The sequence below is a fragment of the Fomitiporia mediterranea genome (assembly GCF_000271605.1).
Source record: "Fomitiporia mediterranea MF3/22 unplaced genomic scaffold FOMMEscaffold_7, whole genome shotgun sequence".
NCBI classification, from domain to species: Eukaryota; Fungi; Basidiomycota; class Agaricomycetes; order Hymenochaetales; family Hymenochaetaceae; genus Fomitiporia; species Fomitiporia mediterranea.
In genome coordinates, this window is record NW_006760392.1 from 2,906,936 (window position 1) to 2,933,759 (window position 26,824).

At 45.1% G+C, this 26,824-nt stretch overlaps 9 protein-coding genes and 1 non-coding gene across 10 annotated transcripts; 7 read left to right on the forward strand and 3 right to left on the reverse strand.

The window, feature by feature from the left end:
- Positions 1-89: 89 nt before the first annotated feature.
- FOMMEDRAFT_124942 (S13-like H2TH domain-containing protein) lies at positions 90-909 on the forward strand (the record flags this gene model as incomplete). The annotated part of the gene is made up of 3 exons (XM_007267810.1): positions 90-137; positions 189-627; positions 704-909. 2 exons carry the CDS (start codon positions 90-92, stop codon positions 615-617), a joined length of 477 nt encoding a protein of 158 aa, XP_007267872.1. The 3' UTR covers positions 618-627; positions 704-909.
- A 368-nt stretch (positions 910-1,277) lies between these two features.
- FOMMEDRAFT_124946 (ras-domain-containing protein) lies at positions 1,278-2,699 on the forward strand. Its single transcript, XM_007267811.1, has 7 exons — positions 1,278-1,404; positions 1,576-1,613; positions 1,672-1,708; positions 1,799-2,058; positions 2,136-2,263; positions 2,327-2,426; positions 2,492-2,699. Exons 1-7 carry the CDS (start codon positions 1,350-1,352, stop codon positions 2,531-2,533), a joined length of 660 nt encoding a protein of 219 aa, XP_007267873.1. The 5' UTR covers positions 1,278-1,349; the 3' UTR covers positions 2,534-2,699.
- Positions 2,700-3,089: 390 nt separating this feature from the next.
- Positions 3,090-8,683, reverse strand: FOMMEDRAFT_157669 (acid protease; the record flags this gene model as incomplete). Its single annotated transcript, XM_007267812.1, has 5 exons — positions 3,090-3,193; positions 3,251-4,639; positions 7,023-7,106; positions 7,161-8,537; positions 8,596-8,683. 5 exons carry the CDS (start codon positions 8,681-8,683, stop codon positions 3,090-3,092), a joined length of 3,042 nt encoding a protein of 1,013 aa, XP_007267874.1.
- Positions 8,684-10,072: 1,389 nt separating this feature from the next.
- On the forward strand, positions 10,073-11,497 carry FOMMEDRAFT_86815 (uncharacterized protein; the record flags this gene model as incomplete). Its single annotated transcript, XM_007267813.1, has 3 exons — positions 10,073-10,748; positions 10,813-11,050; positions 11,110-11,497. The coding sequence occupies 3 exons, from the start codon at positions 10,073-10,075 to the stop codon at positions 11,495-11,497; spliced, it is 1,302 nt and encodes a 433-aa protein (XP_007267875.1).
- Positions 11,498-11,547: 50 nt separating this feature from the next.
- Positions 11,548-12,695, reverse strand: FOMMEDRAFT_87509 (williams-Beuren syndrome critical region protein 22; the record flags this gene model as incomplete). The annotated part of the gene is made up of 6 exons (XM_007267814.1): positions 11,548-11,625; positions 11,691-12,126; positions 12,180-12,276; positions 12,332-12,510; positions 12,571-12,608; positions 12,660-12,695. The coding sequence occupies 6 exons, from the start codon at positions 12,693-12,695 to the stop codon at positions 11,548-11,550; spliced, it is 864 nt and encodes a 287-aa protein (XP_007267876.1).
- Positions 12,696-12,982: 287 nt separating this feature from the next.
- On the reverse strand, positions 12,983-13,082 carry FOMMEDRAFT_t47. Its single transcript has one exon. It is a non-coding gene; the product is annotated as a tRNA-Asn (tRNA).
- Positions 13,083-13,186: 104 nt separating this feature from the next.
- FOMMEDRAFT_168916 (18S rRNA biogenesis protein) lies at positions 13,187-17,011 on the forward strand (the record flags this gene model as incomplete). The annotated part of the gene is made up of 12 exons (XM_007267815.1): positions 13,187-13,322; positions 13,378-13,449; positions 13,502-13,749; positions 13,802-13,926; positions 13,993-14,118; positions 14,190-14,435; positions 14,499-15,652; positions 15,710-15,858; positions 15,909-16,039; positions 16,094-16,191; positions 16,249-16,494; positions 16,547-17,011. 7 exons carry the CDS (start codon positions 13,187-13,189, stop codon positions 14,641-14,643), a joined length of 1,098 nt encoding a protein of 365 aa, XP_007267877.1. The 3' UTR covers positions 14,644-15,652; positions 15,710-15,858; positions 15,909-16,039; positions 16,094-16,191; positions 16,249-16,494; positions 16,547-17,011.
- Positions 17,012-17,250: 239 nt separating this feature from the next.
- FOMMEDRAFT_168918 (uncharacterized protein) lies at positions 17,251-20,888 on the forward strand. Its single transcript, XM_007267816.1, has 10 exons — positions 17,251-17,386; positions 17,443-17,606; positions 17,665-17,745; positions 17,796-17,968; positions 18,035-18,211; positions 18,271-18,435; positions 18,518-18,737; positions 18,818-20,234; positions 20,287-20,422; positions 20,481-20,888. Exons 1-8 carry the CDS (start codon positions 17,270-17,272, stop codon positions 19,020-19,022), a joined length of 1,302 nt encoding a protein of 433 aa, XP_007267878.1. The 5' UTR covers positions 17,251-17,269; the 3' UTR covers positions 19,023-20,234; positions 20,287-20,422; positions 20,481-20,888.
- Positions 20,889-22,799: 1,911 nt separating this feature from the next.
- Positions 22,800-24,702, forward strand: FOMMEDRAFT_21180 (mitochondrial carrier). The gene is made up of 7 exons (XM_007267817.1): positions 22,800-22,853; positions 22,924-22,976; positions 23,058-23,119; positions 23,176-23,317; positions 23,383-23,878; positions 23,953-24,035; positions 24,118-24,702. Exons 1-7 carry the CDS (start codon positions 22,840-22,842, stop codon positions 24,282-24,284), a joined length of 1,017 nt encoding a protein of 338 aa, XP_007267879.1. The 5' UTR covers positions 22,800-22,839; the 3' UTR covers positions 24,285-24,702.
- A 221-nt stretch (positions 24,703-24,923) lies between these two features.
- On the forward strand, positions 24,924-26,692 carry FOMMEDRAFT_109875 (DNA glycosylase; the record flags this gene model as incomplete). The annotated part of the gene is made up of 4 exons (XM_007267818.1): positions 24,924-25,458; positions 25,543-25,966; positions 26,065-26,226; positions 26,309-26,692. The coding sequence occupies exons 1-4, from the start codon at positions 24,932-24,934 to the stop codon at positions 26,690-26,692; spliced, it is 1,497 nt and encodes a 498-aa protein (XP_007267880.1). The 5' UTR covers positions 24,924-24,931.
- Between the last annotated feature and the right edge of the window lie 132 nt (positions 26,693-26,824).

Consider the following 26,824-nt stretch of genomic DNA (forward strand, 5'->3'; position numbering starts at 1 on the left):
ACTCTGGAATTTCAGTTACAGCACACTTGCCTAGGCTAGGTCTTCAAGTTGTATCTGCCTCAGGAATACTCCTGGTAACACTTGCCACCATGGTGTTCGTAATGGGCATAAATATGCCTGACAAGAAACTAGCAAGGGTAATTATTTCGTGCACTGGATCAAGTTCATTGTGCTGACACATTTTTCAGGTTGCTTTGCAAGCCTTCTACGGCGTTGGCGAACGCACAGCAGACCGTCTCTGTGCACGACTTCAAATTCATCGAACTCAGCGCGTGCGCAACCTAACGCAGAACCAAATCACCGGCCTCACATCGTTTCTTTCCTCTCCGCAAGCGGCGCCAGCCCTTCCTCGATCACCTCTCGCCCAACCAGGTATACTTGCACCGTCCACCGAAGCTGCATTGAAGGCACCGCAGTTGAACAAGAAAGACCCATTGCTCAAGATCCGCATAGAGTCGGAGCTGAAACGCGAGATCCGCGAAAATATTGCACATCAGCGTATGATCGGTAGCTATGTTGGGCGAAGACACGCAATGGGCTTGCCAGTCAGAGGCCAGAACACTCAGAATAACGCGAAGAATGCAAAGAAATTCAACAGGATAGAGAGATGGCATTAATTTATGTATGGTAAGCTTGTTTTGCATCAATGGGACTCAGTTTAGTGCTGATAGTCACTCGCTGTTCCTGTTTCTGATATGAATAGGATTTTAATAATAACAATATTGCATTGTCTTTCGGGGAAATTATGCGAGCTGCAACTTTGTCTACGTGTCACAGCCTTGCACTTCTGTGTACAAGGGCGCTATACCTGCCCAGTGTTTCAGCGGAAGAGATTGATACTTCCACTGTAGGCTTTTCTAAGACGATCCTCCGGATTCAAAAGTTTGCTCGGCCACTCTGCTGGACGAGCCCTTGAGCTATTCGGTCACTATCGAATGCCACCTATGCCATAAACGCTGTGTTAATTGCTTCAACGGATTTTTTTTCAGTATAATATATTTTGTTCGTTCGGCTCCGAAACAATGACACAGCATACCATCGTCTATAGACATACTGTTCTTCCACAATAGTGAAAATATAATACTGCATGTTTCTAGATACTACCAGTGTCTTGTTGCGGGGGATATTAACCTCGCTTCTGGGAGTATTCGTGGCTTTAGGAATAGTTTCTAATTTCTTTCAAATTTCGGCTCGGCAAAAAATAAGGGTGAGGCTGAGTCACGTGTACGAGTCAGAACAAACAGTGGTGAGTTTTTGAGGCAGCTGGTTCGTATCGCGCGAGCATCTCATCGCTTTCTCTTTCTGTCTCTTTCATCCTCTTTCTCCATCCCTCACGACCTATAGACGACATGGAGGCCCAACAGTCACAACAGCAGACAATTCCTACATTCAAACTCGTTCTTGGTGCGTGTGGCGAGTACTTGAGTCGCTCAACAACGGGCGCTGACTGCGACTTTCTTACTTTCCTTTCAAATTACCTCTACATATGCGGTGATCGTGTCCTCTGTCGCCCTCATGGACCTCGTTTTCACCTGCTGACCTTGTTCTGCACGTGATGCATGCTTTGGATGCCAGTCGGCGATGGTGGTACTGGCAAAACGACGTTCGTCAAGGTATGTTCAACTGTGACTTTATCGGTTGAGATCATCCGTTGATCAATTTCAACCGCAGCGCCATTTGACGGGCGAGTTCGAAAAGAAATATATTGGTATGCATCTCCCAGCCCTTCTTACTATGAAATATCTCTTCGTCGCCTGTTTACCGATGGCGTTGGCTGACTTTGTCCTTTGTTATGCAGCGACTCTCGGTGTGGAGGTTCACCCTTTAACCTTCACCACCAACTTCGGCACCATCTGCTTCAACGTATGGGACACCGCAGGGCAAGAAAAGTTTGGTGGTTTGCGCGATGGTTATTATATCCAGGGCCAATGCGGGATCATTATGTTCGACGTCACTTCACGCATTACATACAAGAACGTCCCGAACTGGTACCGCGATCTCGAACGTGTCTGCGAAAACATCCCGATCGTGCTTTGCGGTAACAAAGTCGACGTTAAAGTATGTGGCTAGACGCGTTCATCCACATTTGTGAAGGGTGCTCACAGATACATCAAATTTTCCCTTACTTTCCATAGGAACGAAAAGTCAAAACCGCCGCTGTGACCTTCCACAGGAAGAAGAACCTCCAATACTTCGAGATCTCTGCGAAGTCAAATTACAATTTCGAAAAGCCGTTCCTCTGGTTGGCAAGGAAGGTCGTAGGGTATGCGACTATTTTCCGTTAGTCTCTACCGATGATGTAATGACTGATGACTTTCTTAATCAGCAACAACACGCTGGAATTCGTCGCTGCACCAGCTCTTGAACCGGCTCAGGTCGTCATCGACCAAGAGCTCATGAAGAAGTATGAGCAGGAGCTTGCTGCGGTACGTCTCTTCCCTTCATCTATTCCAATTAGATTGATTTGTAATAAATAATATGATGCATACAGGCCGAGGCCGTTCCTCTTCCCGAAGAAGACGACGACCTGTAAGCGTGGGCTTTGTTCAAGTGAGGTAGAGCGTTGTTGTACGAGGTTCTTTGTTCGTCTTTGCTGTGTGGAGTTGTAAATTTCTCTGGACCCGCTATGAAGCTGGCCAATATAACTTGTTCTCCTACGTACTTACAATATATGTACACGATGGCTGCTTCTTAAGATGATCCTTGGACCTGTGACTGATGGAAGGTGTGAGTATTTCCGATGCATGACACGCCTTTGTGTCTCTTTGAGTATGTCTCGCTTGAAGAGAATGTGTTTGCTTCGTTTTACCTACCAATTGCAAACTGCTTGATTACAAGTAATAACGTTAAGATCGCAATGGGTGCTTCGCTGGTCTTGTGTGAGTTTGGTTTATTCCGTTCCCATTACTATCGCTTATTCTTCATCTTCGCCTGCACACTGTTCATTTTACAATTATTCTCTATTTCTATGTCTATTATCTATTCTAAATCTATTTCATCCTTATTTTCTATAACTATTCTCTATTCTTTACTTAAATCTAGTCTTTGTACTTGACACTTGCAGCCTTGCAATAGCATTGCTTTGATAATTAAGATAGCCCACTCCAGGTGAAATCAGTCTTTGATGGAACCCTTGCAATACCAATGGAGTTGGGGTCGGTTGATCTATTACTAACTAAGTAGTATCTGGAAACTGGAAAGAACAATGAGACGACCAAAGTACATTTACGTCTTATGAGAAGCAACTTACTCCAGCACATTCCTAGCAAAATGATACTTAAATTGCTTTCAGGACGAATAACGATATAGAGTCGATTTGCATCCGCTGCAGGAAGGTACTGCTTGACTACTCCTCCAGGCATGACTTGCATATGCCTTGGAAGAGGAACCGATGCTCCGTTGAACATGACTTCTATGTCCTTTAGGTTCTGATAATCATTTGATGATATATAGTATAAATTGATGCTTGAATGTCTATGGAGTATCTGGCCCTCCCGATTCATAAGAGTCTTGTAGCTTTCCATAACAGCGCCCGGGACATGGATGAATGGTGATCCGGTGTCCATGATGGCTCTGTGTCCGTTTGTAAATCTAGTTCCTCCAAGTCCAAAGTGCATGTCAAGAGTGTATATTGCATTACCACTGTGTGCAGTGACCCAATCATATGTATAATTATCCTTGTACCAGCCGAGATGAATTTCGCCTTCGGCAGTAGCAGGTGCACCTGATGCAGAATATTCTTCTGGTATTGGAATGTTCATGCCAATGACTTCCTCATTACCTGATTGTTGCAACAATCTGTCTAAAACAGATACTACCCTTCCACCAGGATGGTTCGCGATCTGGCCTCTTGTAGCATCTGATTTACCAAAGCCAAGAATCCCAATAATTTTATGCCTCTCCCTCCATTCCCGCAAGAAAGGATACTGCGCGTCGTCCACCACAGCAAACGTTTGCTCCGGGATTGTTGTATTTCCAACAGTCACTGCTTGCTTTGTGAGCTTTCCGCGGAATTGATTTTGCCCACTGTACTTCACATTAATCCTCAAGTTAGTGTCAGTGCCTCTAGTCGCACCACCCTGCATGAGCCTTTGTGAATACGTTCTCTCGTTAATCCACAGTACAGAGGAGCCCGTATCAAATACCATCTTGCATGAAGCAGATTTTTCTGGTGTGCCAAACGTGATATAAGCTGAGGCCTGGAAGAATGTTGCAACAATACCAATAGTAATTGGTGGAGGTCCTAAGTTAAGTTCTCCCATTCCTAGATCGTCCCCCGCTGTTTCCTCCTGCGGAGCCTGTGATGTTGACATGTGGGATCTATGTAGTGCACTCTTGCCTCCCACAACAGCGTTTGCCCATGCAATCCTTTCCTTCATTATTTCATCGAGATCAGCGTCGGGGTCCCTTTCTACCTTGAATTTGATTCGGATTGCCGATTTTGGTGCTTGCTTCTTGGTAACATCAATTGCTGCTGTAGCTTTTACAGTAGTAGATCCTCTTCGGTCTGTCTGGTTTGCTTCTTTCTGACCAACATTTACACTTTTATCTTGTAGAGCATGTCTTTTAGGTGTAGAGGCAAGAGATGCCTGGCGAGAGGATGCTCTGTCTGAAGACCCTCTATCCCCGACATTGCTGTCTATGTGAAACAGGTCAGTCTACATAAATTGCCTGGCGTGCACATAAATAATTGCTACCTCTATGGTCACTTGCTCTGTGTTCACTAGCTTGTTTACGAGTTGAGTGTTGGTGGCCCGATTTCTTCCCTTTAATTATGTTAGACATTCCTTGCCCCTAATTTTTGCTCGAGTTGCTCAGCCTGAGGTATACAATAAAACTGAGTGGTAAGAAATCAGTCGGCGATAACGTTCTGGTTGTGGGTGTATGTTCAGCATGCTGTTAAATATTATTCAGTAGAGCCAAGAGAAAGCATTCTCATCCCCCCAAGACACTCTAATACTGCTCATATTATTATTAGATCATGTTTCATATATTATAGTATTAAGCATATTTGCAAAGACATATTCGTGTCAGAGGATCAAATATACTCCAGTCTGAGTCATCAGTGTTTCATATTTTCCTTTGTTGAACTTATACAATGAAGTGGATACACTGCAAATATTAATATAATATAATATGATTAAAATCATATCTATTTCATGTACTTAATCTTGTACTAAATCTGCTCTCTGATCGGCCCATTAAAATATCTTTCGCTGTATGTACATGATAAATTGGCTGCCTTAATAACAGAAAACAACAAGTATGGCACATAAGTAGTATGAAGCAACAAAAAAAGTCTGAAAAGATTAGCACTCATACTCAATAGTGCAACTTTGCCCTCACATCTCATTCAGACCACAGCTACAATGGAAAGGACTGAAACAGCTAGTAGTGCAAACCTGGGAACATCCGAGCACTGCTGCAATTTGCTACTCCTCATAACCTTGTTACCAATTGGAGACAAGCTAAGGCCCTGCTCGGTTGCACTGGTCGCGCGACCAGTGCCTGCCAAATTCGCAACCACCGGTTACACAACCAGTGGTTGCAAACCATCAACCATCAGACGTGCTCGGCTGCACGTCTGGTTTCATAGTTGTGTGACACTACTCGTCCCTTACTACACCTGTTACACTATGCCCTCTACATTTCCTTGTTACTACTTCTCTCTTGTATTGTATTCCCCACTTGTATTCTACTGGCAATTTAATAATCCAAGCTTTGAATGTCCAAACCAAATATAATAATATAATATATCTGTCATATATGCCTAATTATATGTGCATATATGCACCTAAAGTCCTAACTTATGTTTCTATTTATTTATTTGTGTCTCAATTATATCTACACTGTGTAGTACTTATGTTAGGACACATAATTATATACTAATTTGAAAGGATAAATGATGAAAGATGAAGGGAAAGTAATGAGTCTATACACTATACTACTTGTGACCAAAGTGACAAGGTTGGCACTGGTGGTTGACGGTTGTACCGGAAATTGCCGGCCATCAACCACCAACCTGCGGTTGCGCGACCAGTGCAACCGAGCAGGGCCTAAGTAAACTTGCAACTGAGCAAAATTGATAAAAATGTTGAAACAGATTCCTTTATGTGCTAGTCGGCGCTTCAATAGATCTGTTAGGACATTATTAATAGTATCTGTTACTGAGCTGACTTTGAGCAATGCAGGATGCATTTAATTTCCGCATGCAATGATGTAATGACTAATGACATTCTTCTCACTCTGTAACTATACTTGAGTTGTCTTGAATCAGTCCAGGCCTCCCTGACCATGGACTTGTTGAAAAGTATAAGGAGGAGCTCACTATTAGATGATGTCCCCCAATCTCTCCATTCCAGTCAATTTGATTGCTTAATAATATGATGCGTTTATACTGCAACTGTACCCCTTCCCGAAGAAGACAAACTTGAAGACCTGTATGCATGGGCCAGTACAAATGGTGTGCTATGGGGGTCTAAACCTTTACAAGATTGTTTTGTAAGGAGCCGCGAACTTCTCTAGACCTGCCGTGAAGCTGGCCAATTTAACTTGTTCTCCTACGAATTTACAATATATGTACACAACGGCTGATTCTTGAGATGATCCTCGCGGAATATGAGCGTGACTAAAAAGGTCGTGAGTATCTCCGATACAACGCCTTTGTGTCTTTTTGAGTGTGTCTGGCTAGAACAGAACATGCTGGTTTCGTTTCATCTGACTATTGCAAACTGCTTTGTTGTAACTACAATTTTACACTCAGACTTATTCTTCGTCTAAGTATGCACATTATGCATCATTTCAAAATCCTCCTCTATTTCTAAATCTATCATTTGCTTATATTCTACAACTGTTCTCTATTCGTTATCTACATCTTTACTTTATTCATTTTCTAAATCTAAAAGATTTATGTTATTATTCTTCTAAATCGATTAATACTAGGAGAATTTCACTTTAGTTATTTTGTGCCTTTCAGAGCCAGCCTTTGTAATAGCATTAATTTGACATTTAATATAGTTCACTCCAGACGAAGTTAGTCTTCGATGGTACCGTTGCAATTCCAATCGAGCCTGTTGGTTTGTGACGAACTAAGTAGTATCTGGAAACTGGAGAGAAAGATGAGGCGACAATATTCATTTATTCTTCTGAAAGCAACTTACTCCAGCACATTCCCAGCAAAACGATATTTAAATTGCTTTCAGGACGAACAACAATATATAGTCGATTTGCATCTGCTGCAGGAAGGTACTGCTTGACTACTCCTCCAGGCATGACTTGCATATACGCTGGAAGAGGAACCGATGCTCCGTTGAACATAATTTCTATGTCCTTTAGGTTCTGATAATCTTCAAACGATATATAGTATAAATTAATGCTTGAATGTTTATGGAGTATCTGGCCCTCCTGATTCATAAGATTCTTGTAGCTTTCCATAACAGCATTCGGGACATGGATGAATGGTGAACCAGTGTCCATGATGGCTCTGTGTCCGTTTGTAAATCTAGTTCCTCCGAGTCCAAAGTGCATGTCGAGAGTGTATATTGCATTACCACTGTGTGCAGTAACCCAATCATATGTATAATTATCATTGTACCAGCCGACATGAACTTCGCCTTCGGCAGTAGCAGGTGCACCTGATGCAGAATATTCTTCTGGCATAGGGATGTCCATGCCAACAACTTCCTCACCCCCTGACTGTTGCAACAGTTTGTCTAAAACAGAGATTACCCTTCCGTTAGGGTAGTTCACAATCCGGCCTCTTGTAGCATTTGATTTGCCGAAGCCAAGAATCCCAGATATATTATGCCTTTGTCTCCATTCGCGCAAGTCAGGATATGGCCTGTCGTCCACCACAGCGAACGTTTGCTCTGGGATTATTGCATTTCCAACAGTCACTGCTTGCTTTGTGAGCTTTCCGCGGAATTGATTTTGCCCGCTGTACTTTACATTAATCTTCATATTGGTGTCAGTGCCTCTAGGTGCACCACCCTGCATTAGTCTTTGTGAATATGTTCTCTCGTTAATCCACAGTACAGAAGAGCCTGTATCAAATACCACCTTGCATCGAGAAGATTGTTGTTCTGGTGTACCAAACGTAATATAAGCTGAGGCCTGGAAGAATGTTGCAACAATACCAATAGTAATTGGTAGAGGTCCTAAACTGAGTTCTCCGATTCCAAAGTCGTCTCCAGCTGCTTCCTCCTGTGGAGCCTGTGATGTTGACATATGGGATCTATGTAGAGCACTCTTGCCTTCCATAACAGTGTTTGCCCATACAATTCTCTCCTTCATTATTTCATCAAGACTGGCGTTTGGATCTTTTTCTACCCTGAATTTGATTCGGATTGGTGCTTGCCTCTTAGTAACATCAATTCCTGCTGCAACTTTCGCAATATCAGATCCTTTCCGATTTGTCTGTTTTGTTGCCCCAACGTTTCCACTTGTTTCTTGTAGAACACGGCTTTTAGGTGCAGAAACATGAGATGCCCGATGAGAGGATTCTCTGTCTGAAGATCTTCTATCTCTGATATCACTGTCTATGCGACACAAGTTAGTCTACATAAACTGTCCGACACACACATAAATGATTGCTACCTCTATGGCCACTTGTTCGGTGTTCACTAGCTTGTTTACGAGCCGCATGCTGATGACGTGTTTTCTTGTCTCTAGGTGTGCCAGACATTCTTTTCCTTACTATTTGTTTGAGTCGCTCAGCCTGAGGGTTACAATTGAACTTGGAAGTAAGAGACTAGTTTGTGATGGCGTTCTGTTGAAGGTTTGTAATGGTGTTTTATTAAATATTATTGAATAGAGTCAAGATTTAAATACTACACATATTACTCTTAGAATATATTTCATGTAGTATAGCATTGTGTACACATGCAAAGATATATCAGTGTAGAGTGCAAACAATAATATAATCATAAAATGCAATTGTATCTATCTCATGTTCTGGATCTCATTCAAAAGCAGCTCTCTGATTGGTCTATTTAAATATGTTTCACAATATTTTGCTATATGCATGTCCATTTATCTACTTTGATAGGAGAAAAGTACAAATACATTACAGTCAAATATGTCATAATGCATAATATGGTAATGTATAATTGTCATAATGAATAACTTTTTCTCGAAACCAAATGGTCATTCTCTGCCAAAATGCAATGTCATAATGCATAAATCTCATAGTGAGCACAGAAATGACCCTTCCCAGCATTATGCATCATGACATATTCTACTGTACATGACTAGCATTGAGCAACAAAAACAGTCTGCAAAAGACTTTGGATAGAACTTATACTCTATTAGGGTCTGACTATATGATTCTCGTGTATACACATCCAGGTCCAGTGCCACTTTGGTAACCGCCACTTTGAATGGTATTTTCTATGGCATCATAGTGTTTTGATGATCACTTACGGGCGGTTCCAACTTTGCCAAGCCATCAGGCTTCCTAGATCTTTTCTGAAGACACACACAGGTACCATCAGTGACACATGCCAAACTACTCAGACTTATCCCCAATCGCGAACACTGAAAGTAGAACCGTGCTGAACCATTCATTTCTAAATCAGGACATGAAAATATGATCTCTGTAGTATAAGACTAGAGGGGACTGATACATACCCTTAAATAGTGCAAAAATAGGTCCCTGTAGAGGACATAATTTCCTTCACAATATCACAATGTGAGCACATGTCATGAGTTTGCACAACTTTGCAACGTTGTTCGAACTTCCGAATGATTTTGAGCAAGGTGTTCACCACGTGATTGAGTCCACGTGACAATAACTCGACTTTTTTAAACTTCAAAAGGACCGATTCTGCAGTGCTCAACAGGCCACCTTTGCACCTGGCTCTGCAATTCTATTAACAGCAATGGAGAAGGCATCTGAACTAGCTAGTGGCGGACATCCAGAGACATCAAATGCTGCTGCAGCAAAGTCGTTCCTCACGGATCTCTTTGGCGACAAGTAAGTCAAAGCAAAATTATAGGAAACAGGAGTAGAATGAGTGTTGACAACTTTTTTTTGTTGAAGTGTAGCCCATACTTTAATGCAGGGTTTGGGTTAATGGGCGTCGGCGTTGGGCTGACTGTCCTGAGACGTTCACTTGTCCTTGGGACGAGCATCCTTCAACGACGCATGCTCGTCTCGCTTGAAATTCCGAATCGAGATCGTGCTTATGCGTGGGTCTTGCAATGGATGGCTGCGCAACAAGATCAAGCTGCAGTTGCGCATTCTTCGAGCTCAAAAAAATTCGGTTTGAGATCACTTAGCCCAGCGAGATTAGTTGACCGTCTTGCACCGAAGAGTCACCAACTTAGCGTCGAAACGCGCGTGCAGACTCATCGGAACGGAAGCGCGTCGATAGGATTCGCTCTTGTTGCCGGCCCTGGTACGCATTGGTTGCGATACCGCGGAGCATGGATACAAGCGCGGCGTGAGAGAGATGTCAAGAGCGTGCAGCTTACGTCGGGGACACCTTGGGAGACTGTCACGTTAACAACTCTCAGACGATATTCGAAAGTTTTCGAAGAGCTTTTGAAAGAGGCGAGAGACGTTGCATTGAGAGAACAGGAGGGTAAATTGGTCTTATATACAGCTTGGGGGACGGAATGGAGACCGTTTGGGTTACCGAGACGAAAACGGCCTCTGGGAAGTGTTGTACTAGCGGATGGTGTCGCGGAGCGTATTGAGGACGATGTCCGAGCTTTTCTAGGACGACGGAAGTGGTATGCAGATCGAGGTAATCGACTTTCCTTCCCTTCTGTATAAAAGTAGATGCAATGCCTTATTTCTTTTCGCGATAGGTATCCCGTACCGAAGAGGTTATTTATTACACGGTCCTCCAGGATCTGGAAAATCTTCGTTCATCCAAGCACTTGCTGGTGAACTCAATTATGACATCTGTCTATTAAATCTCTCCGAGAGAGGTCTACACGATGATAAACTAAACCACCTATTATCCAATGCTGTTGAACGGAGTATCATTCTCATCGAAGATATCGACGCAGCCTTCAACAAACGTGTACAGACAAGTGAGGATGGGTATGGGCTTCCATTTATTTACAGACTACTTTTTTTGTTAATTTGTGAGGTTTCCACAGGTATCAATCATCTGTGACGTTCTCTGGCTTCCTCAATGCACTTGATGGCGTCGCCTCAGGCGAAGAACGCATAATATTTATGACGACGAACCACCTTGAGCGACTCGATTCAGCACTTGTCCGGCCAGGTCGTGTCGACCTTCTGGAACTCATCGACGACGCACAATCTTCTCAAGCAGCTCGGCTTTTCAGGCGGTTCTATTCTGGTGATACTGGTATATCCGAAACAGAGTTAGACGAACTGAGTGCAGAGTTAGGCGAGATTGTAAGAGGGGAGTGGGACTCTGGAAGAAGAGTTAGTATGGCGGCGTTGCAGGGCTTGTTCATCCGGAGTGGGCCAAGGGAAGCTGTAGAGCAAAGCAGGACACTCTTCGTCGAAAGACGATAGCGTAGACGGTAGTCTAATACAACTAATACAATCTAGTACATGAATATAATTCAGAAAACTGCTCTTCGCTTCCGGCCAGTATATCTCGAATCGTTGGGCACGCTTTCTTTCCCTCGTTGGCGATACAGCTAGGAAGGTAATAAGAAACTGTCGGGAAACAATGCAGAAGTTTTGAAAATGAATATTTTCTTACCTCTTTTTTCTTTAAAATCCAATCCTTGGTCTTAACGTCCTGGCGTTTCCCACCTCTCGATCTCTTCCGCTCTTTTTCTCTTCTCCTCTCATATGCAACAGTCTTCTCTCTAACATCCTCTTCTTCCTCACCTTCAAGTCCCCTCGGGACCTGTTGCGCTCCACCGCCCGAGCCAACGAATAAACACAAAAATACCTTTCTAGCTTTCTTGGAATTCGGGTAATCCACAACGACACCTCCGCCGAAGCCAGCTCGCTGGGCAATAGAAGTGATGAGATGGATTTGGTCATCTGAGGAAGGGTAGAATTGGAGGATGGCGCGTGAGGGGTTGCGAAGAGCGGCGTGGAGGGAGGTGAAGAAGCGCGTGAGACGGGCTGGGGGTGAGGAGGAAGGATGGGAGGTTTCTGCGTTTAGGAGCCATTGGATGACGGATATGCTATATGATATGTTAGTATAATTTTATGGAGGGTTACGAAGGGTGACTCGCACCTAATGGCTCCGTCAAAACTTCCAGGTCTGAACCCGAATCCTTGCCCGATATCATGTAGGAATAAGTCGCCTTCTACTTCACGTTCCAGTGCGACCTCTCCAAGTAGTGCGTCAATGCATCATGTCTCGAAATCAATATGGAGGCATCCTACCTAGCATACTAGGAGCGATATCCACACCAACCCAAATGTGTCCTTCTTCATCCAAGATCTCGCCAGACAACCCAGAACCACACCCAATATCAAGCAGAAATTTCGGTTCGCCCTCAGGTAAGTTGAGTAGTTCAAGCGCTCTGTATGTCATGTCGCTTTGTATCTGTTGTATTCGTGTGCTACATTACTGCCTGTATGAGTTTTCGGTGCAACTGCAACGCGGTGAAGAGATGCAGTACTTAGAAGTGTATTTCTTCGCTTCTGTGTCGCCATAATACTTGTGTATTTCAGAACATGTCACATCATAACGTAAGATGATGAAGCTCACTATTTCTGGAGGTGCTACGAGCTCTGGTCTTGACATTTTAGAGGTAAAACCTACTAGAAGCTACGATGCGAGGGTGTGTGTTTGGGCACGTGCAATAAAGCTGAAGAGAAATTTTGAGACGATCGGCACAAGCGATCAGCGTTCATGAGCATCGACTAGAAGGAATAGTGTTACGTACCTGACAGTTACACTTAACTTTAATCCTGGTATTGTGATATTATATGCATAGTTCCATGACCCTTACTTGTAGCAGCTTTGCAATAGATATCATTTTTTGAAATGCCACTGCAGAATGATAGTCGGGAAAAAAGTTGCTGGAGCCACTGCCCCGGAGAGGCTTGAACTCTCGACCTTGTGATTGCCTATCACACGATACATATGCAAATAACAGTCACACGCTCTAGCCAACTGAGCCACGGGGCAACTAAGCATTAGGTTAATTAAAGGTTATATAATATAAAGCATCAGAAGATTTTGCAGAGTAGGACGATGCGCCAACCCGTAAATTTTCTTTCTTAAACCCACTCATGACACAGCCTGGTTCACTGCTCAAGTTCAGTGGACATTTCCATTTTCGACACAGGCTTGCATTGTCATTTCTCAGTGGAAAGCCTGTACGGATTGATAAAATACGACCCGATGACAAGGATCCCGGTCTCAGAGGTACAATTGGTGTAATTTCTATGCGGAAAGTGAATTGTTGAACGGCTGTGCGTAGATTTCGAGGCGAGCCTGTTGCGATTATTGGAGAAGGTGACGAATGGGACGGTTATCGAGATATCCTACACTGGTGAGTCTGATACTTTCTCGTAACTCGGCCGGGCTGTCCAGATTATGTTTAGGTACTTCTGTCTTGGTGAAGCCTGGTGTCATTTCTGGAGGTAGTATCACGCATGACTGCCCGCTATCTCGTTCCGTCGGCTACTTCCTCGAGCCTATTGTCATGCTTGCTCCGTTCTCGAAGAAACCGTTTAACATTACTCTAAGAGGGATCACGACGGACGAGCGGGACCTCTCAGTCGACCTTTTACGGACTGTCACACTTCCCCATCTCCAATTATTTGGAATTGACGATGGGTTGGAGCTGAGAGTGAGCATGCTGAGCCCCTAAGGATCATATTATTGAATTATATTGTCTGTAGATCAAGAAACGAGGAGCTATCCCACTCGGGGGAGGCGAAGTCCAATTCCTTTGTCCGATAGTAAAACAAGTCAAAACGCTCAACTTCGTCGATCGCGGAAAAATCAAGCGGATACGAGGCATTTCGTACGTCCTCTTCTATCCCATCCTATCCTACTAAAGTCAGTTGCTTATTTTATCGAAACCCTCAAGACATGCAGTACGTGTGAGCCCGCAATTTTCGAATCGCATGATCGACGCGGCACGTTCGGTCCTCAATCGTTTCATCCCTGATATCTATCTCTATTCGGCTGTCTACAAAGGCGAGGATAGTGGCAAGTACGTTTATTCCACCTGGGCCTAGCTTTATCCCAGTTTGTTTTCGACTAACATCGTACATGCGTTTCTAGATCCCCAGGCTACGCTCTCTCGCTCTTAGCAGAATCCACAACCGGAGCTCTCCACTGTGCCGAAGCTGTTTCCGTCCCAGGCGGTACACCGGAAGACACCGCACTCAAAGCCACTTACACCCTCCTCGAAGAAATAAAACGTGGAGGATGTGTAGACCGAAACCACCAAATTCTCGTTCTGCTATTCATGGTCCTCGGGAGTGAGGACATTGGTCGATGTCGGATGGGCGAGCCGACTCCTAGGACGTAAGTTTTTTAAGTATGGAAAGTATGATTTCATTCTTGGATAGCTGACTTGATTGATTTTAGTATTCAATTCCTCCGAGACGTTAGGGATATCTTCGGTGTATCATTTAAGATTGCACGAGCAGATACTTCGAATCCCGATTCTACGGAACTCATCTTCTCCTGCTTTGGCACTGGATATGTCAATGCAAACCGGACGCTTGCATAAATCTCGCCCCGTTCTCTTTATGCATTTTTTCTACGTCTTCTTATCTCGTGTACAACATTTGAAGCAAATCTGTAATGCTAATAGACTTGTGATACACAAAAGTAAAATACTACCTGTATATAATCTCCACCTTCCCAAAGTCCCCATCACCCTTCCCTCCTCCAATCGTAACAAGATGCTTCTCAAGTGCAGGCCAACCAAGTTCAAAATTCACACCTAACTCATCAGCATGGCGTGTCCCATCAAGAAGCTCCTTCAAACCAAGTGGAACAGCATTCGCAGAAGCGACAGGTGTAGTTGTTCCAGCAAGGTTCAAGCTGGACGCGGAATACGTCTGCATTAGCGCTGCTGCTGCGTGTGATGATGGAGAACGCGAGAGACGTGGTCGAGTGGGAGTTGCTAACCCGCTCCCTCCGCCTTCTTCTGTCACGATGCTGCTGCTACCCATTGAGCTTAGAGCAGTTGCAGTCCCACTAGTAGTGAAGTTAGGTTGTACGAGCGAGTTCTTGCGTGAACCTCGTCCGTCACCTCCCGTCCGAGAGTACCGCTGCGTACGCGGAGATGTATTAATTTGATTACCACTACTAGCTATCGGCGTGCCTACAGAACCCATCTGCGCTCCGTCACCACGATCGATTTCACGTCGGAACTGTTCGAGGTATTTCTCCGCAGCGCTCGCCCGGCGCGCAGGACGCATACGTTCACGGTCTGCTTCTCCGAGAGAGGGATGTCTCCCGAGTCCCGCGCTCTGAGTTGTTGGTGGTGTGGGAACTTGAAATTGACCATCTGCGTTCCTCTGGAACGAAAATGCACTGGCACCGGTGAATACGGGAGGGGTAGTTGCTCCGGAGCCGCCTTGTCCGACAGATGGGCCGGTGGACATTGTAAGACTCTTCCCGCGCCGCCGTCCGAAGGACGCAGACGCAGAAGATGCGCGTCGTTCTTTTTCTTTATCGGTCGGACTTGTTGGGATGAGGACTGGCCATCTGTGAACACGGCGAAGGAAGCCCTGTAATAACGCTTTTCGGTAAATTGATTAGTTTGGACGTAAATGAAGAAAGATCACCTTGATCACTCCGAAACTGACGAAACGTCGAGGGTCGATTCCATGTTTGTTAGACGTGTCGAAGTCATGCATCCACTCAAAAACTGTGATTCCGGGTTTTAATCGACAGTACAAGTCCATTAGTTCGGGCCATTCTGAAATCTCGCGATCTACAAAGGTTTGAATGCCTGGCATCATCGTAGCGGGCGATTAGCCTCACCTGAACGCGTCACGTATGGACCACATTCATCCCGGACGTGAGGCTCGTCCGCAAGCCATGCAACTGAGCGACATAAAGTATACATGTTACTGAATTGGAATATGTCGATCATCATAATGACCTGGTAGAATCTGAAGGTTGTTGTAATGAGTGCAAAACACTTAGTCCAAGTAAGAGAGCCTTACAAAAGATGCTGGATCGCTTTACGAGTGAGGTCCAAGTCACAGTCCGCCAGGAAGGCTATACGGCTAACGTGGTTTGTGCCGTCGATGTATTGGCAAACCTGAAGATATATACTATATAAGGCAGAAATCACTATATCATTAGGATATGGTCATACCTTAGCCATTGTCAGATCCCAATTGTCTTCTATCCTCTTCTTGAGATTGATGAGTGCAACAGGTACATCCCAGTCATGCACTTCCGGAGGATTAGGGTAGAACGGGAATATCTTCAGTTCTATAGAGTTGAACTTGTCGATCGGAATAGAGGTCTCGGAGTATGAGTTAAGATCTTCGAAGAGTTGTTCGAGGATAGCGTGTATTTTATGAGATGTCTCTGGAGAACTGAGGAAATACGACTCCTCCTGCAACTTCGATTGAGTATTGAGTTACAACGTAAAGGTAACGAATGCAGACCTCACATGTAGTTAAAACTCGCCCAACTTTTCGTACAATAGGCTCATAACAACTCAAGTCTGCAGTCCGCTCGAAGACAAAGCATACGTTATACCGGAAGAAATTCCGTTCATATCGCTCCGGGTTGCACAACTCGACAGGAAATCCAATGATCTGGTGTTTCCTCGTCGTGCAAGTGACGAGTCTGCCGCATAACGCGCTGGGTGGAATAACATATCTTGAGATATCCTCGAATTTGAAGAGGCATCGGTTTGTCGAGGCGGGACGTAAGGATGATGATCCCAAGGTATCCCGAGAGTTGGCTAGATGCGAATAACGCGACACACTCGATGCCCGCGAAGGGTTTGCAGTTTCTCCATTCCTACTCTCCGAGGTATTTGTCGAAGCCCGTTCAGGAGATGAGCTTCTAGCAACAGAACCCGATATGCTTGAGTTCAGCAGTTGACTTGGAGGAGCGACAATTAGACCTTCAGGAACTTGATAGACGATACTCGTTCCCTTGTTGTCATGAAACACAGCATAGAACACAGACAATATTCGTGGTAGAAATGAGTTGCCGTCCGACGCCATCAACGCGACTACGACGCATGAAGACTGGCGGAAGCAAAGTAAACTAAGTTAGTAACAAAGCGGCCAAACCAAGCCAGGCGGCACGCGTTCGGGTTCGGAAGACGCGCCGCCACCTATTTGCGGCTTGACTGCTTACTACCACATCTACTGCAGATGGCTGCAAACGGAGAGACCCGCTTCATCGACTGGCCAAACAGATATTTCCATGTCGATCAAGTATTAGACAGACCAGGTCCTCGAACAGAGCCTGGCTTCATGGCTGGAGAACCAGTAAGCACTGAGAAACATTCCTCTGTACTGTAGGGGCACCTGACGCGTGCGTCTAGATTAAAGACTTCCTCCGCAATCAATGCAAGGTGCTTGTTATAGGCGCTGGTGGACTAGGATGTGAGATCCTTGCAAATCTGGCTTTGACTGGGTTCAAAGACATCCATGTCATTGACATGGACACGATTGACATCAGCAACTTGAATCGACAATTCCTCTTTCGGTGAGTCATAAATATAAAGGACCTCGATTATTTTACACTGGCGTTGGCCGTTTCATAGACCCAAAGATGTTGGGAAATCAAAAGCCATCGTCGCAGCAGAGTTTATCATGAAGCGGGTTCCAGGCGTAAGAGTCACTCCGTAAGTGCATATATCCGTCTATTGCCACTCCTAGATTAAAATATTTCTAGGTATCACGGAAAGATCCAAGACAAAGACACATCATATTACATGCAATTCCACATTATTATTTGCGGGCTGGACTCCGTAGAGGCTCGACGATGGATTAACGCCACATTAGTTGGTATGGTAGATGAGGAGAACCCGGAGAGTTTGAAGCCGCTTATAGACGGAGGGACCGAAGGTACGAACTAACTAAAACCACCTCATAGCACATCATGCCGTAGGCTTACGACGTTTTTGTGAATAGGCTTCCGAGGACAAGCTCGAGTCATCTTACCAACCGTTACTTCCTGCTACGAATGCTCCCTAGACTTACTAAACAAACCTACCGCTTTCCCTATCTGTACTATCGCAAACACTCCCCGCTTACCAGAACACTGCATTGAATGGGCCTCCGTATTAGAATGGCCTCGCGTATTCGGCGGTTCGTTTTGCCTTTCTCGAAGCTTTCAAGTAAAAAAAATGTTTCTAACTTTGTGGTAGAGAAAAAACTGGACACTGACGATCCGGAACATATCAACTGGTTATACACCACCGCCCTCGCTCGCGCAACTCAATTCAACATCGAAGGTGTAACCTGGTCCCTAACGCAGGGAGTCGTAAAAAACATCATCCCAGCCATCGCTTCAACAAACGCCATCATCGCCGGTTCGTCAAACCGATCATCATAATTAAATTAAATGGTCAAGCTCAATGTCTTACTTATATATATATTATTCTTCCCGATTAGCATCATGTTGTAACGAAGCATTCAAAATCGCCACGAACTCATCCGCATACCTAGACAACTACTTCATGTACATCGGTACTGACGGCGTCTACTCATATACTTTCAAGCATGAACAACGCGACGACTGTCCAGTCTGCGGAGGGAAAGCTGTGCTTTTCGAAGTTGGACGCGACTGGACTGTACAAGCCTTGATAGACGCTCTCGCTGAGAGACCTGACGTGTACGTCCTCTCGCATAAACGTCACCGTCTGTTCAATCTCTTACTTATAGTCAACTGGCTCTTTTTTCTTTCTTTTATAGACAAGTCAAGAGACCCTCACTCTCAACCAAACGAACAGACGGCTCAACAGCCAACATGTACCTCCAAGGTCCCAAAGCACTCGAAGAGCTGACACGACCAAACTTGGAGAAGAAAGTTATAGATTTCGTAGAAGAGGGAGGCTCGATCTTGGTCACTGCTGCTTCGCTACCATTGAGTCTTGATCTTGTTGTTAAATATGTGTAGAATAGATTTATCATTGTTTTGGGGTTTAAAATGAAGATGAAGGAAATGAAATGTAGGTTGTGGATTAAGTTGTTTTGTACAATACCTTTTGGCTACAAAGATAGACTGAGTGAGGTGGAGAGATGGGACTAGAAACCGCCTAATCGCTTTTTTGGAGGTTTCTTCTTCCCTGTTCCTGGTCTTCCGCCGTGAACTCCCGGAAGGACTTGCGTGTTCGTCATCATTGCCGGTTGTGAACTTGAAAGAGCGGAGTCTATCTGTGAACCACCGTAGGGCATTTGTGTCTGAGTATGCACCTGCACGGGAAGTCGCTGAGTAGCAGATAGCGACACTTTGATACCACCCGGCTGCTTTCCTTGTCCAGCCAGAGTCCTTGCTGCTACGATCGTTGGCGGAGCTTGAGTGTGTACGGGACGAGACGGTCCACTATCCCTCTCTCCAGAAAGACTTCGTTGTTGTTGTCGATGCCGTCTCGAGCGACTTTGAACCCTATCACGTTGAGCCTCCGCGCCGGAAGCGTCCAAATCGTACGGGTCGACGTATTCATATTTATATGGATCGTCACCAACGTTCCATTCTGATAGTAGAAGTCGTACGCTGAGAGGCATCTTGGCTATTCCTTCACCTTCTACCGCATCAGAACCTTCATCTGTCTGATTTTCGTCACCCTGTTTGGGGTTTCTTTGATGCTTCTTCCCTTCCTTGACGACAGGTCGGAGGAACCCAAAGGTAACCTGAGGCGGCTCCTTCCCAGTCAGCGAGAGCTTCTCCGCTGCCTGTGTGAGTAGCGCAGTATCTTCATGCGCCTCCCCTTCGTTCACCTCCGCTCCAGAAGCTGGCAGTTCCTGTGTCGGATTTCTTATCGGAATCGCACTAAATACATCAGCAGATAAAGCCAAATCAAGCGCAAGCTGTTCCCTCGCCTCCGACTCGCGTCTGTCAGCCGCAGATATCTCCTCTTCCCTACTAACGAGGTACGGATCAAGTTCTTCAGCAGGAGTGGGCGTCTCTTTGAATAATTCGGGAGATATCTTGTTCAAGATCGGTTGGATGTTCATATGCCAGGCTGCTTTCTTCGCGACCTCATCGATGGGGATGCGAGCTTGTTGACGAGCTCTGTATCCACGTGCGGAGTCTAAGACTGTACCTGTTAGGAAGTCCGCCCGTGCTTCGTGTAATGGTTGTTCTCCTGAACCGAACGCTACGTCAAAGCTATAGCACAATCAGAACTCGGGATACAGGAAGAGTAATAAAGGTGACTAACAGCGTGTGTATATGATCCTCTCCGATATCTGAACGCTGCCAGAAGAATGGCATTTTCTCCAACGTTTCGTAAACATCCTCTGCTTTGGTTTCCTCGTTCGCATCGCGTACTTTCTGTGCCTTTTCGCCAAATAATTCTGTGAACACATCTAATTAAATATAATCATGAATAAGAATGAAATGAGTTAGACGAACCCTCGTATACCCCACTCAGATTTTCAACAATGCGCTCTCGTGCCGCCAATTTACCATAATCAGGTCGTAAGTCCTTGGATCGTCTCTCAAGTTCACGAACTTCATCGGACCACTGACACCGAAATCGACTATCGACGTACTCCTGCTCCGCAATGCCGGTTGAAGTATCAACCGAGCACTCAAGTTCCTGGTGGTGCAAACTCCCTTGCTCGGAAAGTTCAACCCGGGTGAAGGAACCAGACGGAGTTCCCGGATGTCGAATTAGAGTCCTTCCAGCAACAGGACCGCAGCAGATGGCGTGAGGTAGTGAACGAGCGGGCATTTGGCATTGAAGCGGTCCGTCTTGTAGATGACCGACAGAAATGGCGGAAACGAGATCATTCTTAGAAGAACTGAGGAATGCTAGAGAAGCTTAAGCGGGAATCAGAATGTAAGAATATTAAATCAGAAGGACAGTGAAAGAAATCAACGAACTGTCTGCAAACTCTATAGTTTGTACATTTAAGGTCCTGTCGAAAGCACGATGGTGTTTCCATCCCAGTAAAGGCTGCTTGGGAAACCTCTCGTCGATCCAGATGAGTTGGCTTGTCGTTGCGACACAAAGGAGGTGTGCTAGCTGAGTTGGACAAATCGAAGTTATGACGTTGCGACCATCATTGTACTCGAGGAGATCCATCGAGATGCCGTGAATCTTGGAAAACAATGAACACAGACATGATTATGAAACAACAAAAACATACTCTTGTATCAAACTTCTGTAATGCCTTTTCTGAAGCCAGTGTCCCGGTGGAGGGTGTTTGGTCTGACGCTATCCTCCAGAACGAGTTATTATCATCTAAGGTATTATCAAATAGTTTATTACTGCATCATCAGTCAGAATCCGCGCATATGCAACAGTAGAATTATTCACACTATTTTTCGCTCGCCCTTACCAGAACATCGATACCCAGCGCCTCGTTCGGTCACGAAGAAAAGGTCTGTAGGATCAGATCCAGAGAAAGCCATGTCCAGAATGCTCCCGTCTTGGCCGGAGTCAAACTCATGCGAGCGGATGGACATCGTCTCGGATATAGCGAATGGCGACTTGGTTGGGTCCGCTGACGACGTCATCTGATTGCGTATGTCAAATACAGAGACTTGGCCATAGGTCCGAACAGCGAGACTGTACGCTACCGAATTCATGGAGTTAAATAAACATATATCACCGAATACTGTAAGGAAGCATACATTTCTTCTCTACCAAGTTGACAGCTGGAGCAGAAGATACGATTTGCCGAATCGGTGTGTCGAACGACCATAATGATTGCGTCCGTGGTTGAAATAAGACCGAGTTCTGCCTTAAATAAATTGGCGAGATATCTTAAGTAGTGGTAAGCCTATCTTGCAGTAGCGAAAGAGATGTTGCGACTGACTAAGGTCACAACGAAGAGGACCCGTTGGAAATGCGAGAGCAATAGCCTTCTTTCTAACGCCTTCAAAGCAGTATGTTGCTGACAGAAGGTTACCCGAGAATTGATCAAATGCAGCCCGCTGCTTTTCGAGTTTGTCGTCGTATTCTATGCTGTCCCTGATCACATCGAATGGAATATCAACGTCAGGGTGGTATGTCCGCAAGAATCCTGCCTAAATATATGCAAAAGTGCGCATAAATACGAAGATGCACAGTGATACTCTCGGTAAATGCTCCATACCCCTTGTTCTGCACGTTGACGCAGTGAGGCATCCGCGTTCGTGATTTCTACAGGCTTTGTACAAGGATAAATCTTTGACGGCTTTTCCTGTGCCGTAAGTGAACCTGGTGATAAATAGATCAATCATGGCCTGGTCTTGCAGTAACAGTATCAAGGTACCAACACACCCTTTCGGGCACTTAGGACAGTTCTCCATTCGAGTTCATCCCCAACCTTGATGAGAGTGGCAGCAGTCTTCGCGCCATGGTCGAGTGTCGGATAATTTGTCCATGCTTCACTTGAGTTGTGTTTACCCTTTTTCCTCGTCTGTGGGACCCTTTTGGCGATGGAAGATGGAGATGACGAGGGCCAGAGATCCATTCCATCAAGTGTGCCGGTGGAGGACGGACATGGTGGAAGGATCCAAGTATGGAAAGCAGCATCTCCGCGAAGAAGCACGCTGATGGCTACTAGCCTGAGCACGCAGATAGATCTACCCTTACTCGCAAGCAACACGCGACTCACTTCTACCTTGACTTTCACCACACCTTCATCCTACTCGACTTAAGTAGCTGCTCACAGAGAGAACTCAGCCACGGCATTGGACAGGCCGCCCGGGTCGTGCTTTGGCACGAACACTGGACTGAGATAGCCAGCCCAGTAGTCGCGTGCGTTGTGTAGTGCCCTTTATGGATGGAACGAGGCAAGCACCTCCTCAACATATCTTCCTCACACACAAACTGACGCTTTCATTTCTCGTTTCTATCTTTCAGCCGCCGATTCGGACCCTTGTTGAATTACGGCGATTTAAATGAAACTTTGAGACGTGCGTTTTTGCGTGTCCTAATTTTACTCTGTTCATGTGAACGAAAGTCACTAATGTATACATTTGGTTTCGTTTGAATAGAAAATAAGGCTGTCGTATGTGCCATAAGTGCTTCGTACATATCAACTTTTGCTGGTTATCCCGTACGTATCTCTAGGCTTATATGAGAGCGATTCGTGCTGATTGAATACTGTCACAGCTCGATTCACTCAAGTCTCGTCTACAAACATCCCGAAATGCGATCACAGTTCCTCGTATGGCCCGTCAGGTCTTTCGAGAAGAAGGCATAAGGGGATTTTATCGAGGGTTATGGATACCACTATTCACGATTTCGTTCGTCCGTACGTCCTCATCAACTCATTTCTCAACGTTGTTATTTCATCATTGAAGTCACTCTCGTCCTTAGGCGCTGCATCTTTTACTATTTATAACGGCACGAAAGATTTTCTCCGATTTCAAGACCTTTTATCGCGAGATAAGCTCTTCGACGTAGCATGTTTGGGAGGTCTGGGAGGTGCAACAGCTGGTGCACTCATTTCTTTCGGCAGTGCACCGTTTGAATTGGTGAAGGTTCGACGGCAGCTTGAGTACTCCATCGCAGAAAGCAAAGGGATCAAACTTGTGAAACCACCAACAACGACACAAGCAGTGAAAGATATAGTTCGGTCTAGCGGGTTAAGAGGGCTGTATATTGGGCTTCCCTTGCATCTCTTACGAGATACGTCCGGGACAGCGTTATACTTCCTCGAATACGATGGTATGCGTCATTTAATGGGTCGGTTACCTTCAGGCGAACAAGGTCCTACACCTACATGGTTACCAATGCCTGCATCTATCGTACCGTTCTTTTGTGGCTCGTTTTCTGGAGTTACATCTTGGGCATTGATATACCCTCTCGACGTGTGAGTTTCAAGACTATTTGCCTCCGTATGGCATCAGCTGATGTCTCGCTCTGTTCTTCTTTTCTACTTAATAGCGTTAAAACGAAGGTACAAACACGTGCCCTAGCAGGGGAAAGGAAACGTGGAATAGGAGAAACGTTCTATCGTCTTCTTCGCGGTAAGTTAAGCTCGTGATACTTCATTTCATTTATCTTTTTTGTATAGGAGCAGCTCAATAACCCCAAATTAACATCTGACAGGTCCAGACCCAGCACATCCCAGAACACTATACGAAGGTATCTCAAGGATGTATCGAGGACTCGGTATCAGCGCTTTACGAAGTATAACGACCCATGGTCTCCTTTGGACTTTCTTCGATCTCGTTGCTGGGTATATCGATCGTCTTCCGCCTTCGTGCAGGGAATAGGGAAGAACGTGCATGTATATCTCTTCCTCTTCTCCTCTTCCTTTTTTCATGTCGTATCTCTCTGTTCGTTATTTTCATATCTGTCTGCACCAAGCATACCGGAAAAACTCTTTGACTTGACACATCTGATCATACTTGATTTTTCGTCGTCGTCGTCGTCGTTGTTGAGACGCCCCCTGTCCGCAAGTCTTATTATATTAGACTCATTTGTTCATATTTCATCATTTCATTTCAAAGCCAATTTTCTTTCTCCTCTTTCTCTTTTCTTCTTTTATTTTCAACCACTTCCCAAATTCCTTTTCTTTTCTCTTTTGTTTTTTCGTTCGCTGCGAACTTTCACCTTGACTTGACCTTGAAGAACTTGACATATCTCTTTCCCTGATTGATAGCGTTTTTCTTTCTTTCTTGAACAACCAACCAACCAACCAACTCAAACTGTAGCATTAACATAGCGTTACGTTAAGCAAAGAAATGAAAAGTCTTTTTTATTTTGTTTTACGTCCTGCATGATCTGGACCAGGCTCGGGCCAATGGGAAATGGATATTTGCCGTGTCGCGTATTCATTCAAAGGACGCGTGACTGGCGAAATCAAGGACGCGACGCGATTTCTTGTCCTCCTCAGACTCGTCCTAGTCCACTGAATCTGATGTCTGCCAACGCAATCCCACAAGGCTTCAAAGCTCTTCCTCTATCAATCACACAGTTATCTCTAGCTGCGGTACTGAAATGTGGACAATCGTTCCGCTGGTCGGCTTTCCCTTTGGTTTCTTCTTCTGAACACGCTGAGGCGCTAGCGGGGTCAATTGTTAGTGGTGTTAATGACCCGACGCACGAATATCGATTTTGTTTGAAAGATCGTGTTGTGTGTATGAGACAGTCGGAGGAGGTTTTGTTTTATCGGGCTGTATTCGCTCCTCTCTCTCCCCCTTCTCATGCCTTGGAACATTCTTCTATCAGTACAAGCTCTTCTGGCTTAGGAAGAACAGACACGAAGAAAGACCCGGGCTCGGACTCGGAAACACTCGCGTTTATCCAAGATTACTTCCAGCTAGACATGGACTTACTAAAGCTATACGACGAATGGAGCGCAAGCGACCCTATTTTCCGGAATCTAAAAGGAAGGTTTTCAGGAATTAGGATGTTAAGACAGGATCCTTGGGAGTGTCTTATTTCGTACGTTCTTTTCTATCTCTTTGCATTTCAATTTCTTTACTTCTCGATAATCGAGGTAATTGAGGGTCTTACCTATGTATATAGGTTTATATGTTCGTCGAATAATAATATCTCGAGGATATCGAAGATGGTGCAGAACCTCTGCACGCATTTCTCTCCTCCTTTGGTTACTCTCGACGACCCCACCGTACCTTTAAATCCAACCACAAGCACTCCCATCCCCACCTCAAATGCGAATGTAACATACCACCCCTTCCCACCACCCTCCTCCCTCGCCCACCCCACCGTCTCCACGAAACTACGCACACTAGGCTTCGGCTACCGCGCCGACTTCATCCAAAAAACAGCCTCAATGCTCCTCAAAACACACGGTTCCGACCAAGGTGTCTTTAACTTCCTCGAAGGGTTGAGGAAGGTAGGAACGAACGAAGCGAGAGAGGAGTTGATGAAACTTATGGGCGTTGGAAGGAAAGTGGCTGATTGTATTTTGTTGATGAGTTTGGATAAGGTAGGTTTTACTAGTCGTTCTTGTTTTCAAATGAATATTTACACTAACATTTTTTTGCTTTTTTTCTCTGCTTATTTCTGCTAAATCAACAACTGTAGAGAGAAGTCATACCAGTCGACACACACGTCCACCAAATCGCTCTCAAGCACTACGGTATGCGTTCTTCAGGCGTGAAAACAGCTATGACGCCCAAGTTATACGACGAAGTCAACGCACGACTAGCTAAGATCTGGGGGAACTACGCTGGGTGGGCACATTCGGTAAGAAGTCCCATCTAACATCAACCATTCCTTTTTATTTACTGACACTTCATATGATTATGCACTTTTCGTTTTAAATTAGATCTTATTCACAGCAGACTTGAAGTCATTCTCAACATACGGTCTCCCAACACCAAGTCCAACACCCTCACCATCCGTATCTCCTACAAAATCCTCAAAACCTTCTCGCAAACCACAAATACAAATTGCAACACAAACCGCGGACTCGAGATCTCCTTCCTTAACGAGAGGGAATCGAAAACGGACTCAAGTCGACTTGAACGCTGCATCATCTTTGTCTTCATCGTTATTATCATCATCACCGATAGCTTCGACAATCGTGAAAACCGAAGTTGAAGCTGTTTCCCTGAAAGAGGAAGTATCCGCTTCAGATGGTAGCCTTGCAGATCGGGTGAAACGTCGGAGACGAATTGCAGTTTCGAATGAGGTGACGAAGGAGTGGTAGTCGGATCTACTTCATCGTGCGACGAGATCTTGCATACAATTTCATCTCATCTCTGCCACGTCCTAATCGGAAGAGGGCGTAAAGATACCTTATTTCTTGAAGTAGAGATTATCGTAGAATTTCCTTGAATAC

Excerpts from the sequence above, each read along its gene's own strand:
- FOMMEDRAFT_168918 (XM_007267816.1), top strand. The coding sequence starts at position 17,270 with ATGGCTGCAAACGGAGAGACCCGCTTCATCGACTGGCCAAACAGATAT. Across the intron at positions 17,607-17,664 it reads AATCGACAATTCCTCTTTCG|ACCCAAAGATGTTGGGAAAT; the intron begins GTGAGTCATAAA and ends GCCGTTTCATAG. Across the intron at positions 18,436-18,517 it reads AACAAACGCCATCATCGCCG|CATCATGTTGTAACGAAGCA; the intron begins GTTCGTCAAACC and ends CTTCCCGATTAG.
- FOMMEDRAFT_21180 (XM_007267817.1), top strand. Across the intron at positions 23,120-23,175 it reads CAACTTTTGCTGGTTATCCC|CTCGATTCACTCAAGTCTCG; the intron begins GTACGTATCTCT and ends ATACTGTCACAG. Across the intron at positions 23,879-23,952 it reads TTGATATACCCTCTCGACGT|CGTTAAAACGAAGGTACAAA; the intron begins GTGAGTTTCAAG and ends TCTACTTAATAG.
- FOMMEDRAFT_124946 (XM_007267811.1), top strand. The coding sequence starts at position 1,350 with ATGGAGGCCCAACAGTCACAACAGCAGACAATTCCTACATTCAAACTC. Across the intron at positions 1,405-1,575 it reads TACATTCAAACTCGTTCTTG|TCGGCGATGGTGGTACTGGC; the intron begins GTGCGTGTGGCG and ends TTTGGATGCCAG. Across the intron at positions 1,709-1,798 it reads GTTCGAAAAGAAATATATTG|CGACTCTCGGTGTGGAGGTT; the intron begins GTATGCATCTCC and ends TTTGTTATGCAG.